The 18,389-nt window shown below is 36.1% G+C and overlaps 1 protein-coding gene and 1 long non-coding RNA gene across 8 annotated transcripts in view; one reads left to right on the top strand and one right to left on the bottom strand.

Annotated features, from left to right (window-relative positions):
* Slc26a8 (solute carrier family 26 member 8) overlaps positions 1–18,389 on the top strand; it is a 70,148-nt gene that overhangs the window by 17,716 nt on the left and 34,043 nt on the right. For 4 of the 7 annotated variants that reach the window (XM_048805185.1, XM_048805184.1, XM_048805188.1 and 1 more), the window contains exons 5-7: positions 884–1,065; positions 6,749–6,898; positions 9,795–9,877. In XM_048805185.1, coding sequence (XP_048661142.1) covers positions 884–1,065; positions 6,749–6,898; positions 9,795–9,877 — 415 coding nt within the window. Of the gene's footprint in view, positions 1–883; positions 1,066–5,848; positions 6,014–6,748; positions 6,899–9,794; positions 9,878–18,389 lie in introns of all 7 variants that reach the window. The other 3 variants (XM_048805187.1, XM_048805186.1, XM_015487340.2) reach the window with 2 other exon arrangements.
* Positions 49–18,389, bottom strand: part of LOC125617428 — a 78,217-nt gene continuing 59,876 nt past the window's right edge. Inside the window, exons 2-4 of the long non-coding RNA XR_007348415.1 lie at positions 5,918–6,046; positions 858–921; positions 49–770 (exon numbers count right to left, since the gene is read on the bottom strand). This is a non-coding gene — a long non-coding RNA (uncharacterized LOC125617428). The remainder of the gene's footprint in view (positions 771–857; positions 922–5,917; positions 6,047–18,389) is intronic.

The raw sequence follows: 18,389 nt of genomic DNA, 5'->3' as shown, positions 1-18,389 counted from the left end.
GAGGAGGAGGAGGAGGAGGAGGAGGAGGAGGAGGAGGAAGCTATTTGGCTCATTGTCATTAATTAGACTTTCTGCAACAGTCACTTAATCCAGACTTGTTCAGGGCATTAATCAGATGTTTTGTACTTTACTTAATTAACTCCTTTAAGTGTGGCTTTTTACATTCAAATACTATTCCCAAGTTCCTGGGGCACCTCACAAACATTTCCAAATTCTGACAGGAAGACCTCTTAATAGTTTAAGTACTTTAAAGGAAGATTTGCCTCTGCTCCCATGTGCATATATGTCAATATGAGGAATAAGTGAAACACTGTTTGAAACAGGTTTAGCATAATGTTGTCTTGCACATAGTAAGACCTCTAGAAGTATTTGGTACTGAGATAGGTGCAGTGACATGCACCTGTAGTCCCAGCTGCTTGGAAGTATCAGTTGAACCCAAGAGTTTGAAGCCAGCTAGGACAACCTAGCAAAACCCCACCTCAAAAAAAAAATTGTGGGGTATTCTTCCTATTATTCTTGTAGCTTTTTTTTATGACCCTTTCACACCATTTTACTTTTATCTATCTCTAAGTACAGGTGCAGTGACTGAGCCTGATATCCATTTCCAGTCAATTTCTCTTTGACTCCCACCCCATATGCCCATGATGTAAATACCTGGACCACCAGCATCTAAATCCTATGAGTTGGTGACAGTATGTGGAGTCATTATCCTCTTCCCTGCTCTTTCTTACTTCCCAGATCCTTCTATGGCCACTTGCAAATAAGAAAGTCTATTCAAATTGAAGACAATACAAAATAATCAGGCCAAGCCTTGCTTTTGTCGGTACCTGTCAGTTTACCTGGATGTAAAACCTCACCTTCTGTCTAATATCTTCTCCCGTAGGTCCCTTCTTCCTTGTGAGTGCTCTGATGATCAACGTCCTGAAGGAGAGACCATTCAATTATGGTCACCTGGTCATGGGAACTTTTATCAAGGATGACTTTTCTTCCCCCACCTACTTTCTCAACTATAACAGATCTTTAAATGTGGTGCAAACTACAACTTTTCTGACTGGGATTTTTCAGGTAGGATCTGAGTCTCTGAACTCCTGGAAAAGAAAAAAGTAAAGGGTTATAAATGGACCCCTTCTTTTAACTGCTCCTGTGGCCCATGGTGATAGATCTGGAATGTCAGTCATTTAGTTGTGGAATGTATAGATAGGCTGTCTCCTCAGTGATGAAACTTCTTCTGAAATAATCCACCACTAATTTAGGAAAAGATACTGACTGAACTTTCTCATAAATCCTTTCTCCTCTGAGACAGAGAAGGGTTTTAGGGTCCAGAGTGACACTCCTGATTTTTTAAAAAAATTATTCTAGGGGCTAGGTTTGTAGCTCAGAGGTAGAGTGTTTGCCTCACACATGTGAGGCACTGGGTTCAATCTTCAACACCACATAAAAATAAGTAAATAAAGGTATTGTGTCCATCTACAACTAAAAAAATTTAAATTATTCTATATTTTTTATCAAGAATAGGACTCCTGCCAGGTGCAGTGGTGCATGTCCATAATTCCAGCAGCTTAGGAGGCTGAGGCAGGAGAATAGTGAGTTCAAAGCCAACCTCAGAAATTTAGCAAGGCCCTAAGCAACTCAGCTAGACCCTGTCTCTAAATAAAAGATAAAAAAGGGCTGGGGCTGGGGGCTCAGCGTTTAGGTATATCAAATCATGATGTTGTAAGTGAAAAATAGAAACAATTTCTTCAATTATACCTCAGTTAAGTGGAAAAAAGGGATCAATCTACCAGGAAGACATAGCAATCCTAAATCTAGATGCACCAAACAAGAGAACTACACATTATAAGAAGCAAAATTTGATAGAACTGAAAGGAGAAATTGACAAATTCATAATTACAGTTCATAATATCAACAAATTACAAATTTATAATATCAACACTTTTCTTTCAACAATAAAACTAGACAAAATTAGCAAGTATATTAAAAAATTCAACGATGCCATCAAATTAACAGAATTTAAAAGATATTTACAAAACACTCCACTCAATAATAGCTGAATACACATTCTTTTTAATGACCCACGGAACATGTACCAAGATAGTCTAATACCCAGTGATAAAACAAACCTTAACACTTAAAAGAATTTAAACCAGACAGAGTATTCTCTGAGCACAGTGTAATCAAACTAGAACACATTAACAAAAAGTGAACATGAAAATCTCCAATCACTTGGAAATTGAACAACATATTTATAAATAATCCATGGATCACAGAAAAAAAAAGATCAAGGGAATTTTTTAAAAGGCATTTATCAAAATTTGTGGGACACAGCTAAAGCAGTTCTATGGGTGAAATTTATAGCACTGAAATACAAGCGAAGAAAGGAAGTCTCTATAATCTAAGCTCCAACTTCAAGAACTTACAGAAATAAGAGTAAACTAAACCTAACACAGACAAAAGGAAAAAAAGTTTTAAAAAAAGTAAAAATCAATGAAATTAAAAATAGGAGTGTTTGCATAATGTGTAACTCCACATATGTAGCATTCTTGAAAGTGACAAAATTATAGAAATGAACAGATAAGTGGTTGCTCGGGGGTTAGAATGGGGTGAGAGGGATACGGGGACAGTCATAACGTGGCTTCAGGAGGGGTCCTTGTAGTGATAGAATTATCCTGTATCTTGGCCATGTCAATGTTAATCTCCTAGTTGTGATACTGTTTTACAAGATGTTATCATTGGGAAAAATTGGATAAAGAGTATATGGATCTGTCTGTATTGTTTCTTAAGTCTGCAAGTCCATCTAACATTTAATTTAAAAATAGAAGTCTGAACTAGATAATAGCTAATATTTATTGCTGCTCACTGTTCTAAGCATTGTACATGTACTACCTCATTTGATCCTCACAGTAACTCTCTTTATGAAGGTATATATTAATAGTGGTCCTTATTTTATGGACCCAAAGGCAGGGAGAAGTTAAGTAGATTGCCCAAGGACACACAGACTCAAGATACCAAACTCAGATTCAGTCTCAGGGCTCTCAGCCTCCAGAATTGGTGCTCTAGGTAGTGTTAAAGCATAAAATAATACCTATAAAAGTGGAGACTGTGCCCGTGAAGTCAAAGAATAACCTTTAGTTGGAATGGAGTTTTCTGGGAAGGAAATAACTATCTATTGAGCCCCTCCACATACACTTTTTTAAAAAAACATCTTTTTATAAATTTTTTCTATAAAATTCTTTCATATAAGTTTTGTCTCACAGGCTGATTCTGACTGGTTGATAATGGCTGCTTAGAATTTTATGCCAACACAAAACCTGATGCCATATCACAGTGGGCCAGAGGGAATTCTATGTTGATAGTGGACATTTGCCATTTACAAGGTAGAAGGAAAGGGTGGTATGAAAATGAGTGATGAGTATTTGTGTCTGTCACTATTTTCATATTTGAGCAAGGTGTTGTACATATGTTACATAATTGTATCCATATCCCTCTGTATTTGGTATTTTTTCTACCTCTGCTTTTTTATATTTGTTCTTTTTAGTTATACATGACAGTAGAATGTATTTTGACATATTATACATACATGAAGAATAATTTTCCATTCTTGTGATTGTACATCATGGGGATATATGTAGTATTATTCATGTTTTTTAATATTTATTTTTTAGTTGTATATGGACACAATACCTTTATTTATTTATTTTTATGTGGTGCTGAGGATCGAACCCAGGGCCTCGCATGTTCTAGGCAAGCACTCTACCGCTGAGCCACAACCCCAGCCCTTATTCATGTTTAAAGATGACAAAAACCAAACTTCAGGGAGTCAAGGTGTCCACACTTGGTGAGTTGGCAGGACCCAATATTGAAGATGGGTTCTCCAGACCCAAGAACCATGCTGTTTTCACCAAACCCCCTAAGGAAGAAGAATTGGACTGAGCTCTCGAAAGAGATAGTGAACCTATATTGGCCAAGATGGCAAAACAGAAGGGTTGGTTCATAAACACAGAGGTGGCAATCAGCCAACCACACTGACAATAAGAAGCAGCTTGCTCTACCTGGAGTTAGAGTGTATTGGGCAGTACTGACAGATCTGTCAGTACTGACAGATCAAAGGAGACACAGGGCAGGCTGATTGAGAGTTTTGAAACAAAAATCTTTTAAAACCAAAGGATTTATTGTTCTAAGTTTGTTTTCTGAGCATTTTAGTGCAGTGGAGGATGAAGTGATAACAATAGTTAGCTTTTAAACTTCCATTTTGTTCTATCTTCACCTTTTCCTGAATTGTTTTTGTGAAGTTGTGCCAGAGTTCTTAACATACCCTATTATGGGGGTTTGGAATGTACCCTGTATGCACCCATTTTATAACCCTAGGGGTTTTTTTAAGTATAAAAAATGGACATACACATTGAAAAAAACCTCAAAGAGTGAAAATGTATATAAATTGGTGTCCTCAATCTCTAATTTCATTTCCTGAAGTTTAAGAGTTTGATGTCATCCTTGAAGATCATTTGTGTATATGTTGTATGTTATATAACATGTTTTTATCATATATATATATATATATATATATATATATATGTACACACACATATGTAAAATACACATTTAAAATACAGGCTAAGGGCTGGGGTTGTGGCTCAGTGGTAGAGCACACTCGCCTAGCACGTGCGAGGCCCTGGGTTCGATCCTCAGCACCACTTAAGAATAAATAAAGGTATTGTATCCAACTACAACTAAAAAATAAAATATTAAAAAAAATAAAAATAAAGATATTGTGTCCACCTAAAACTAGTAATTTTTTTAGTAATTTTAATAATTTTTTTTAGAGAGGAGAGAGAGAGGGAGAGAGAATTTTTTAATATTTATTTTTCAGTTTTCGGTGGACACAACGTCTTTATTTTATTTGGTGCTGAGGATAGAACCCAGCGCCCCACGCATGCCAGGCAAGTGCGTTACCACTTGAGCCACATCCCCAGCCCCAAAAGTAAATATTTTTAAAAAATAAAAATAGAATACAATACAGGTTAAGTATTCCTTATCTGAAATGCTCAGGACCAGAGTGTTTTGGATTCCATATTTTTTCAGATTTTTTGATTATTTGCCTATACATGAGGGGGATATCTCAGGAATGGGATCTAAGTCAAAACATGAAAGTCATTTATGTTTCATATACACCTTGTTCACTTACCCTGAAGGTAACTTTTCTACAATATTTTTAGTGCGCTCACGCTTTGCAGCCCATCACGTGAGGTCAGGTGTGGAATTGAGTTGGCACTCAAAAACTTGAATTTTGGAGCAATTTTTGATTTCAGGTTTTTGCATTTGGGATACTTAACCTGCATTATATCTTAATTATGTGTTCAGGATTACATGAATCCTGAAGACATAAATAGATTCAGTTTAGTCATTCTTAGTAAAGGTAAGAGTCAAAGGCCAAGGAGTTTGAACTGGATGCCAGTTTATTGTCCTTTCCTCTGTGAAAAGCTGCATTCCTCACAGGGATGCTAACATACGAAAGGTTTGAAAGGATAAAGGCTTGTTGCGGTCACCTCTCAGCATTTCCTTCTTGTCAACCTAGAGGGCAGTAGATTCTAGAGCAAGAACCTGAGAGCTGACAGTGCTCTGGAAGAAAGGAGTGTCTGAGCCCACAGGCCAGGGCCCAGCTTATTCCGTGAGTCTCCATTCACTGGGGAAAGCAAGGCAGAAAAGTTCTCAAAGGGGCCTACCGTAACTTCTTGGTTGGAAACTCTTCTTTCTGATAAGGAGTCGTGGGGGCCCCTGATGAGTGTCTTTGGTGCCATTTCTGGTTTGATGCCCCTTTCTGGCTTTCTTTTTCCATCTGAATCCCTTGCAGATATCTATGGGCGTGCTTGGTATGGGCTTTCTGTCTGCTTACCTTCCGGAGGCGCTGATCAGTGCTTACCTAGCTGCTGTCGCTCTGCACATCATGCTGTCCCAGCTGACTTGTATCTTAGGGATTGTAATTAGCTTCCACGCTGGTCCCATCTCCTTCTTCTATGTGAGTAACTTCACCCCTCACCCAGCTCCTGGCCTGCAAAAACAAGTGGACCAAGTAAAGAGACTTCTGCCCTTTCCCAAAAGGAGATGTGGCTGAGAGGCAGCTCAGTCAAGCAAGTCGTAGACTTATTAGAGTCTTGGTTAACTGCAGATAGTCAGTCGGACCATGTTCTCAGTTGCAATAACCATTTCAGCCTAGCATAATTTTCATTATAATTTGGACTTTAAGTTACTACTGTATCTATCATAATTCTCCCAGTACATGCCTCATTACAGACACATATCCTAAAACAATTGCAGGATATAAAATACAAAGTAGTCCCTGAATGTAGGAAAGAAATAGAAGCTCAGTTAAAGAACACATATGGCTTGGGAAAATTAATAATGAATAGGCTAATAAGTAGAACTCCTAGGTTTTTGTTGTTGTGTTGTTACACTGAAACATAAAGTCACTTTATTGAACTATACTGTCTCTTTTGATCTTTTTTTTTTTTAATTTTTCAAGGTACTAGGGCCTTGCACATACTAGGCTCTACCAACTGAACTACACCCCCAGCTCCTTTAATATCTCTTATTTAATTTTTAAAAAAATACATATCAGCTTCCAGCCCCCTCACTTGCCCTCCTTGTCCTAGAACTGCTTGTTTTGTAACTAATCTAGAAAAAAAAATGTCCGTTTCTAGATGTAGGCAATTACTATCTCTTTTTAAGCCTCTGTAATTTTGTTTTCTTTCAGAACATAGTGAACTACTGTATAGGTCTCCCCAAAGCTAATTCCACCAGCATTCTACTGTTTCTAACTACTGCTGTTGCTCTGAGAATCAACAAATGTATCAAAGTTTCTTTCAATCAATATCCCATCAACTTTCCAATGGAATTAATTCTGGTAGGTGTTTTTGATGTCCCAATTTCACGATTCAGATCATTTTAAATACCTACTTTTAAAGTAAATACATAAATAGAAAGCAAATAGCTCAGGAAGGCAAAGGTTCATAGAGTAATATAAAATTAAGAATTAAAAAAAAAAAAAAACAGTGAGGGGATGGGGTTGTAGCTCAGAGGCAGAACACTTGCCTAGCATGTGTGAGGCACTGAGTTCCATCCTCAGCACCACATAAAAATAAATATAGTGAGATCTCTTTTATTTGCCTGTTGTGGTTTTTTAAAATATTTTTTAAGTTGTTCATGAACCTTTATTTTATTCATTTACTTATATGTGGTTCTGAGAATCAAACCCAGTACCTCACACATGCCAGGCAAGTGCTCTACCACTGAGCCACAACCTCAGCCCATCCTGTTGTGTTTTTTGTAACATAAATATTTCAAGATACTTAAATGTGTCAAATTTTCTTTTTTGTGAGTCTGGATTTTAAGTCAGGAAATTCTTCTTATCCCTAGGTTACAAGGGAATTCACACATTTCTTTTTAATCCTGATAGATTTTCAATATTTACATTTAGATCACTGACCATTTGTAGTGTGTTCCTGCTTAAGGAATGGAGTTTTAGCTCTTCCTAATTGACTAACAGGTTGTTCCTGCATTATTTATCAAAAAGTTCATCTTCACACCTGTGGTTTAAAATACATACTTTATCACATATTTAATGTTCACATGTGAAAAAAAATATGTTGAATTGTGTCAAAGCCAAATATACCCTTAGTTTAAAATATATGCCAACATTGGTAAAATGTTTATTTTCTTTAAAAAAATTTTTTTGAACTCAGGTATAGTTGACAAATAAAAATTGTACATTCTTCCTGTGTACAACATGTTTTGAAATAGTCAAAATAAGCTGATTAAAACTGCTATTACCTTATGCAGTTATCATTTTGTTGTTTGTGAGAACATTTAATATCTCTTGTCTTAGCAATTTTCAAGTGCACATTATTATTAACTGTAGCCACCATTCTGTACAATAGATCTCCCCTCAAAAAAACTTATTTTCAAAGTACTTTTAGCTGGGTGTGATGGTGCACAGCTGTAATCCCAACAACTAGGGAGAGTGAGGCAGGAGGATGGCCTCACTCTCAATTCAAGGCCACCCTTGGCAACTTAGTGACACCCTGTGTTCAAAAAATTTAAAATATAAAATAAATAAATAAATAAAAACCCTACAGGTTAGTGATGTTGCTCAGTGGTAGAGTGCCCCTGGATCAAACTCCCAGTGCCACACACGCACACACTAATATAATGATAATAAATTTGTTTAAAGTACTATATTTATTGACTTTTTTCTTATAATATTTTTTAAATAGGGTTTTTCCCCTTATGAAAGTAATACAGGTTCATTCTAGAATTTTTGAAAAATATATGAAGGTTTTAAAAAACAGGGGGAAGAAATTCCTATGGTTATAACTGCTCAAAGTCAATTACTATTAATACTTTTGTATTTTCAGTTATTAATTCCTTTATTACTTCCAACACACAATAGGTGTGTGAATATAGGTATAGTATATACCTATATAGTATACGTGAATATTGACAATTTTCCCATTTTCTATGCAGAAATTTTGTTTCTATTTTGATATAGTTGCAACCACAGTGTTATTCAGCCTTCTTTCATTTATACAATAAAGAAAATGGGGTAGATGGGATCTTGATTTTTGCCTGATCCATGTGACTAGTAAATAGCAGAGCTGGGGATCACTGCTGTCCAATGAAAAGGTGGCTTGTTTCTTTCTTTAAATTTGCAAAGAAGATTTATCTTTTGTAGTTATAAATTAACATTTCTACTGTGAAGAAGACATTTTCAGAAATAAAGCTCCGGATTTTAAAGTCAGCATTAGCATTTTTCACATTGGGATTGCTGTCCCTGAGAATTATTTTCCCCTTAAGTAATGTTCCGTGGTAGAGACACAAAGTTCACCAAATATCCACATGCCCCCTACATTTCCCAGTTGTTGTCCCTGGACATTTCATTAGATTGTAGCATCACAGATAAGCCAACTGCTGCCCTGCTCTGTGTCAGGTTGAACTCTTGGAGCAGATGCTGGGAAAAAGAATTATGTGTTGAGAGAGAGAAAATGGAATAAAGCAACAATGTAATTATTATCTTAAAACTTGGTACTTAGCATGCCTGAGGCCCTGGGTTCCATCTCACAAACAAACAAAATTGAGGCATTGAGGTTTCTTGTCTCTGGTTTATTTTGCTTTGATGTGAAACCTTTATGATGAGGTATATGGCTTACTAGACTGTCTATTTTCCCTCTAGTTGAAAGTTGGGGACTAAAGAGAGAACTGCAGTTTTTACAACAAGTTTGGGGGTGGGGGAGAAAACAGATAATTACTTTGCTAAAGACATTCTTCTTGATGCTATCAAATGCTGCTTTCTATTATTAAGGGTTTGACATTCAATTCTCACTAATATACCTCAACAATTCCTTTAAAGACTTACCTATATTAGTACAATATACCTGGATCTAAAAACTTTTAAAAAGTGAGACCTTGATACAACCACTATGTGGCAACATGTTCATATTGCTGTAGTCATTTAAAGGTTGTGGGAGAGATAAATTTAAGTCCATGGCATCCATTTGTTCCCATCATTGTGTCAGAGATCAAGGGACCTTGATTTGGCTACAATGTTAAAAGGATTTTTAGAGAATCAAAAGAATCAGGAAGGACCTCTGCCTTCCCTGTCCCACTGAGGCCTCCATCTAGTTCTTGTGCAAGACTTCACTTGCTTCTTTTCCTGCCCTGCTAGAGGCTATGAGCATCTCTGATACTGGAAACAATGCATGATCTTTAGATAATCTTATGCTTTTTTTTTTAACTCCCTGCAGATTCTTGGCTTCACTGTACTTGCTCACAAGATAAACCTGGTCACAGAAACCAGCCGTAACTTCATTGAGATCATTCCATATAGGTTAGTAATTCTACTCTTCAGGACTACTTTCCCTTTTCTGATACCCTCTCTTAGCCTCTGGCCACACAGTCTTAATGATATTTTCTACAAATAGTATATGACCATGATCAGACTCATTTTAGAACACTGAGGTTCATGAGCTGAGGAAGGTTAGGATGACTCTTTGTTCTTTCTCAGGTGGGTCTCTGTCTCTCATGGTTGAGCTGATCCCCTCACCCAACCAACCTGTTGAATGCCCAGAGACTCACATTTGTTTCCATAGGTATTGCAAGTCTTCTCAACCTCCATACCTGTCAGATTAACTCTCAAAGGTGGACAAGCGGTACCTCTGTTTTTCCAGCCTCTCTTCTGGGACTCCATGTTCAGGAGAGAAATGTGCTTTCTGCCTTCACTCACTTAAGACTTAACTTGTGTTGTTGAGCACTATGCTTTTCTTTTCTTTTTTTGGTACTGGCGATTGAACCCATGGGTGCTTTGCCACTGAGCTACATCCTTTTTAATTTTTTTAAAAAAATCTCTCCCTTTCTTTTTTTAAATATTTTTTTAGTTGTCAATGGATCTTTATTTTATTTATTTATATGTGGTGCTGAGAATTAAACCCAGGGCCTGGCCTCACACATGCTAGGCAAGCGCTCTACCACTGAGCCACAACCCCAGCCCGAATCTCTCCCCCTTTTTCACCTTTATTTTATTTATTTATTTTTATGTGGTGCTGAGGATCGAATCCAGATAAGTGCTCCACCACTGAGCCACACCCCCAGCCCACAAGTTTTGAGACAGAGTATTGCTAAGTTGCTGAGGGTCTTATTAAGTTGCTGAAGCCAGCCTCAAACTTGGAATCCTCCTGCCTCAGCCTCTGGAGTTACTGGGATTTCAAGTGTGCACTACTATGACCAGCAGAAACATTGTTTTCTTAGTCTGGATACAAAGTTACCTTCAAATGTGTGACATAGAATTCTGAAGGACTCACAATTAATTTTCATTATAATTCCTACCAGTGACTCTTGCTTCTGTTAGAAAATTATAATAATTTATGAGCCTTGATCAGGTGAATTGCATTAGCTAAGAAAGGAGTAGACCAGAAGGGTTTTTTTGTTTGTTTTGGTTTTGTTGTTGTTGTTGTTGGTTTTGGGTACCAGGGATTGAATTCAGGGATGCACAACAACTGAGCCACATCCCCAGTCCTTTTTATTTACAGAGGCTCATTAAGTTGCTTAAGGCCTTGCTAAGTGTGGCTTTGAACTCAAGATCCTCCTGACTCAGCCATTTGAGCTGCTGGGTTTACAGGTGTGCACCACCATGCCTGACTATAGTTTCTTGACTCACAGGTAGGCTTTTGAAGAACACTGTTAATTTCCTTGAGTTGGACAGTGGGGATTGCTGTGGAGTCAGGGATATCAGCTACAACTCCAGGGTAACAAAATGTGGCCAAATTTGATGAAACCAAATTGAACTAGTCTCATATTCCACTAGTTCTCAATGAAATCTGATGATGGCTAAATCCATTTGAAATTCAATAGAATTTCAAATAGACACCACATAGGTACCAGGGAATACAAAGATAAGCAAGATGTAGTCTCTATCCTCTGAAAAAATAACAAGAACAACAAGAGGATTGGCACTTATTTACTTTATTTCATTTTCTCCTCACAGTAACACTGTGAGGTACATATTACCTTCTCTTTATGTTGGAAGAAGCTAAGTCTTACCAAGTTTAAATGACTTTTCCAAGATAAGACAGGAAGATAGTGGAAGAGCCACCATTGAATTCATTTCTATTTAATTCCAAGTCTATGAGCATAACCATACTATTATTCTTACTCAGTGTGCTTCTATTATTAATGACTTAAAAGCCACACAGCCAATTTTTCTTTATCTTTTATCATAATTTGTAAAGGTAGACACAGACAAGTCAGCATTTCAAAAAAAATCTAGTTTTAAGCATTACTTTGCTCTTTGTTTTTAGAGCCTTTATTTTATTCATGGTTGCTAGGGACTAGTACAATTGAGCAATTTAAGTTAGTTCCTGCCATGTCCATGTTCCCTCTTAACCTAATTTGCTAAAAAGGGTTGAGTGCCACAGAGAATAGTAGGAAGAAAAAAAATAGCAGTTTATATTGTTAACGCACTAAACATTCAGTCTTTACTAATTAGATTTGAATAATAAACTACACTTACTGTGTACCTCTTTGGGACAACAACATTCTTACCTAACTTCTTAAAAAGGAGAAGAAAAGGGTTGGGGCTGTAGCTCAGTGGTAGAGCACTTGCCTAGCACGTGTGAGGCACTGGGTTCAATCCTTAGCACCACATAAAAAATAAACAAACAAAATAAAGGCATGCTGTCCATCTACAAAAAAAATAAAAAATAAAAAAAGAAGGAAAAAAAAGGTGAATTTAACAAAAACTTTAATATCTGCCTCTAAGCATTCAGGTATGTTCCTATCTAGCTTATTGCCTGGTATATAATAATATAATAAATACCAAGGTGCTTGGAAGTTATAAAGTAGGGAAGTAAAGTAGACAGAGTTGGATGGCAAAGAAAAAATATTCAACCAAGCATGGTGGAACATGCCTGTGATCCCAGTGACTCAGGAGGCTGAGGTAGGAGAATTGCCAGTTCAAAGCCAGCCTTAGCAACAGCGAGGTACTGAGCAACTCAGTGAGACCCTATCTCTAAAAATACAAAATAGGGCTAGGGAGGCTGGGGTTGTGGCTCAGTGTAGAGTGTTTGCCTAGCATGTGTGAGGCACTGCAATTCTTAGCATAGCATATAAATAAATTAATAAAATAAAGGTCCATCAACAACTAAAATATATATATTAAAAGAAAATAGGGCTGGGGATGTGGCTCAATGGTCGAGTGCCCCTAAACTCAATCCCCAGTATCCCCCCGCCAAAAAAAAAAAGTTAGAAAGAAAAAGATATTCAAAAATAGAAATTTAGGGGGCTGGGGTTGTGGCTTAGTGGTAGAGCACTTGCCTAGCATGTGTGAGGCACTGGGTTCGATTCTCAGCACCAAATATAAATAAATGAATAAAATAAAGATCCATCAACATCTAAAAAAATTGTTAAAAAAATAGGAATTTAGATTTGTGCACACAATAATGTGAGAGACCGGAAGATAAGAGGAAGTAGCTGTTCAAGATGCTAAAAATGGGTCAGGGTCAGAGGCCCTCACCTGTAATCTCAGTGGCTCTGGAGGCTGAGGCAAGAGGATCACAGGTTCAAAGCCAGCCTCTGAGCTTAGCAAGGCAGGGAGACCCTGTCTCAAAATAAAAAATAAAAAGGGCTGGGGATATGGCTTAGTGGTAAAGTGCCCCTGGGTTCAATCCCCTGTACCAAAACAAATATTTTAGCTCAAATGCTAAAAATGGATTCTGTATACTGAAAGGAAAATGCAATTTAAACTGCATGAACTATAAAGAAATTTATTATATATGCTATTATTTACTTTGTGGTACAAAAATATACCACAAAAAATTTTAAGAAATTTTACCAAATGGATTAACATATTGTTCATTTTACTCAATTTGGATCTTTACGCATTTTTTCGGAAGTAAATCAACTACTGAGTCATTGATTAAGTAATAAAAGACAATCAAAAGAATAAACATTTCAAATAGCAAACCTTATCTAAAACAGGAGATTTATTTTCTGACTTAATAATCTAGAGGAATGCAAAATGAAGCCTATTTGTGCTCCCGAATTAGGTTTAAAGAATTATGCCAGTTTGGATCTATTAAATGCTTCCTCCAAAATCATCAGATTTCTCTTTCTTCTTTAATCAGTTAAATCACTTTAGAATGTTAGACCAAGGTTGCATGGGGATAAACCCCATTTGGTTCCCATATATTATCAAATATGTTAATCTGCTGAAATAATAAGAACTTTTGCATTTATATTCATGAGAAATATTGGTCTGAAGTTTTTTTTTTTTTTTTGTAGTATGCATCTGGTTTTAGTATCAGAGTATGTTGACATTATAGAAGGATTTGGAAAATGTTCCCTCGTTTTCAGTTTCTGGAAGTACTTATAGAAAATGGGCATTATTTCTTCCTTAAATATTTGGTAGAATCTACCAGTGAAGATATTTGGGCCTGGGGCTTTCACCGTGGGATGCTTCTTAAAAAGCAACTTAGTGAGGCACTTAGCGACTCAGCAAGACCCTGTCTCTAATAAAGTATTTAAAAAGGTGTAGGGGATGTGGCTCAGTGGTTAAGCACCCTGGGTTCAATCCCTAAACAAACTATAATTCAAATTTTAATATACTACTTATTAAAAACTATTATTAAATTATGTAATTATCTGATTCAGTATATCTACTTCTTCTTGAGACTACTTTGTTAGTTTTGGTCATTCAAAGAAGTTGTCCATTTAGTCTAAGTTGCCAAATATACTGGCATAAAGTATTTTATAATATTCTCTTGTTATCTTACACACTATAAAATTAACTCTTTAAAAGTACATAGTTAGGGCTGGGATTGTGAAAGTACATAGTTAGGGGCTGGGGTTGTGGCTCGGTGGCAGGGTACTTGCCTAGCACGTGCGAGGCCCTGGGTTTGATCCTCAGCACCACATAAAAATAAATAAATAAATAAAGGTATTGTGTCCAACTACAACTAAAAAATATTTTTTAAAAAATTTTAAAAGTGTATAGTTAATTTTCGTAAATTATTGAAGCACTACCACTATCTGATTTTAAAACATCAACCCTTCCAAAGAAATACTTGTTAGCAATCACTTCCAGTTGTTCCTCCCCAGAGTCCCTGATCATCACTTATCTACTTTCCATCTGTGTGGATTTCCCTATTGTAGACATTTTATATAAATGGAATCATACAATTGGTCTTTTATGTCTGGCTTCTTTCATACGGCATAATGTTTGCAAGATTTACCCATCATGTACATTTCCCATTCATGGCTGAATACTATTCCATCGCACAAATCTACACATCTTTCTTTCTTTCTTTCTTTCTTTTTTTTTTTCTTTTTTTTTTTTTTTTTGTGATGCTAGGGATTGAACCCAGGGCCTTGTACCTGTGAGGCAAACACTCTAACCAACTGAGCTGTATCCCCAACCCAAATCTACACATTTTTGGTTTATCCATTCATCAGTTGATGGACATTTCAGTCATTTCGACCTTTTGGCTATTGTAAATAGTGCTGCTATGAACATTTATGTGCATGCTTTTTTTTGAGCATCTACTTTCAATTCTTTTGGGTATATATCTAGGAATAAAATTACTGGGTCATATGGAAATTCTGTATTTAATTTGTTGAGAAATTGCCAAAGTGTTTTCAATAGTAGCTACACAACTTTGTTTCTAACAGCAATGCCCAAGGATTCAGATTTCTCTATATCCTCACAATACTTATTTTCTGGTTTTTTTTTCTTATTATACTAGAAGATATGAAGTGGCAAATCAGTCTGACTTTGACCTACATCTCCCTAATGACTAATGATGTTTAACATCTCTTCACGTGATTACTAGCCATTTGTACATCTTTTTTTGCAGAAATTTCTATTTGAATCCTTTGACTATTTTTAATTGGGTTGCTTGTCTCTTTGTTGTTGATTTGTAAAGGTTCTTCCCGTATTCTGGACACCATAGCTTTACTAGATATTTGATTTGCAAGTATTTTCTTCCATTCTGTAAGTTGTTTTTTCCTTTTACTGGTACTTTTAAGCATAAAAGTTTTCAGCTTTGATGAAGTTCCATTTATTTATTTTCATCACTTGTGCGGATCTAAGGTCTTGAAGATATGTCCCTCACTTTTCCTCTGAGAGTCATATGATTTTAGCTTTTAAATTTAGGTGTTTGATCCTTTTGAGTTAAAAAGGGATTTTAAAATTTTTTTTAAATTTTAAAAGGCGTTAAAAAAGTATATGTTGTGCAGTAGGGGTCTAACTTCATTCTTTTGCATGTGAGTACCTTATTATTCCAGCATCATTTGGGTTTATTGCTAAACTCTCAATTCTGTTTCACTCATCTATATGTCTACCCTTAGGACAGTCTTGATTGTTATAGGTTGTTTGTAGAAAGTTTTGAAATTAAGAAATGCAAGTCCTCTTGCTTAATCCTTCATTTTCTGAATCACTTTGGCTTTCAGGGTCCTTGCAATTTCATGTGAATTTTAGGGTTGGCATCTCCATTTCTGCAAAAGGGGCCAATGGGAATTTAATATGATTGCACTGAATCCATAGATTACTTTGAGGTTTTTACTGGCCAAAGACATCAAATGTGTTTAAAATCATTACTATGTAAAAATTCTAAATAAATAAACTTATTTTTTCACCTTTGGAAGTTGCTAGGGAACCAACTCATTCTTTCAAAAATTCTAAAATAAAAGAGAAAAATCAGGCATTTATTGTGCCTTTCCTGTAAGAACTGCTCTATGGAACATCCAGACAGTTTATAATAAGACATTTAACTTTATAGAAGTAGTTCAGCTAAAAAAGGGAGAAGGAATTATAAAATTAGAATTATGGAATATTACCATTAAGGGATATCAGCATATCATCTGCCAACATTAAAAAAAACTGTTTTTTTGTTTGTTTGTTTTACCTCCTAACAGAAATACATACCACCACTTATGAAGCATTTTGCCTTAAAAAAAAAAATCGTCTGGCCAAACCTGAAGGGCTAACTACCAATTTATAGAAAATACAAGGAACAGAGGAACATGTTAATTGCAACACAGGGATGGTAGGAAACACAGTAGGATGGAATAGCAGGTTTCTTTAACCAATAAACAAAAAATTGCGAGGAAGAAAAGAAAAAGATATAGAGAGGGAATTAACCCATTAAGTCCCAAGTTATCAATTATATACATATTTCAATGAAATTGACATAGTGTAGGGCTGGGGATATAGCTCAGTTGGTAGAGTGCTTGCCCTGCATGCACAAAGCCCTGGGTTTTAGCCCCAGCACCACACACACACACACACACACACACACAAACACACACACACACAAATGCAGATGCATTAAAATAGTTTGGAAAAAATACTCTAGAGCTTATATAGCCTTTATATCTATTTACATAGACATATGAAACTTTTTTTACACTTTCTAATCATTCACCTCTTATCTCAAAAAATAGATCTCTAAAAACAGTGATTACTTCAAAGTTACCATAAGTGGGATATTTGTTGATCACTTTAAGTTTTCATAGATGTCCCCTATCTAGGATGATGGGAAAAATCATAGAGAGATTTAACAGACACAGCAACCAGTTGCAATGCATTGACCTTATTTGGATTCTAATTTGAACAAATTATAAAATATATATTTGTAAGATATTTGGGAAAGCTTCAAAATTAATTGGTTATTTGATAATATTAAGACAGTAAATTTTTGTTGTATGATTTTTTTAGGGAGGTACACAGAAATATTTACAATTGAAATGATAAAATGCCTAGAATTTTCTTCAAACTTATCTTGCAATAGGCAGTGGATAGTGGTACAGATGAAATAAGATTGGTCATGAATTATATGTTGAAGGTAGGTGATGGGTATAGGAGGGCTAATTATAACATTCTTCTTTCTTTGTGACTATTTCAAAATTTTCTACTATAAATATAAAACATCAAATATTTGTGAATGATCCTAAGAACACAGGACTCAGGAAGAGACAGTTTAAAATTGAGTGCACAGAGCTGGGTGCAGTGGCACTCACCTGTAATCTCATCTACTTAGGAGGCTAAGGCAGGAGAATTATGAGGTCAAGGCCAGCCTCGGCAACTTAGGGAGACCCTGTTGCAAAAGAAAATAAAAAGGGCTGGGAGTATAACTCAGTACTTGGCTAGTGTATACAAGTCCTGGGTTTGATCTATGGTATTGCAAAAATTGACCACACAAGCTGACTTCACAGATACTCTGGACAGCAAGGTAAAATTACAAAACATGAATAGTTATGAATAGACATGCATGAATAGATAAGCATTGATTCCTTTGAGAATCAGGATGTTCCTCAATTCTTTGGATAGTGATCTGATGGGTAATACTGATAGAAGAAAGTTTATTGCGTTAAACAAGAGTTTCCCAGTTAACAATGGAACAGGAGATATACCTGGGAAGAAGTTTTGGCCATGGTTTAAATGTGTTTGGCAATGTTTGCTATGATAGGATCTTAGTAAAAATAGACTGTATTGAATTTGTAGAAATAGATAACAATGATTATCAGCAAAATGGATATAATACTCTAGAGCTAGAGTATTATAAATGGGTTCAACATTCTGTTGACCTCAAAACTACAGGAGGGAAAGCATGGGTAGGAATGAGAACCCATTTATACAAAGGACAATGACTAAAATTATACCCTGAAGAATGCAAGTGTGACTAAAAGGGAAGTCATTGGGCCTTTCAGCTCTAAAACATCTTGATGTCATATCTACCTATGGTCTACTCATGGGTACAGTATCAAGAGTAGAGTTCTGTGATTTTGACTGTCATCAAATAGCAGAAACTTGGAATTAGAAGACAACTTAATATGCTCTCTTGATGGAT

The sequence above is a fragment of the Marmota marmota genome, unplaced genomic scaffold (genome assembly GCF_001458135.2).
Source record: "Marmota marmota marmota unplaced genomic scaffold, marMar, whole genome shotgun sequence".
In the NCBI taxonomy this organism is placed as follows: Eukaryota; Metazoa; Chordata; class Mammalia; order Rodentia; family Sciuridae; genus Marmota; species Marmota marmota.
Note: the sequence above shows the minus strand (reverse complement) of the source record. Positions and strands in the feature narration are given on the sequence as shown.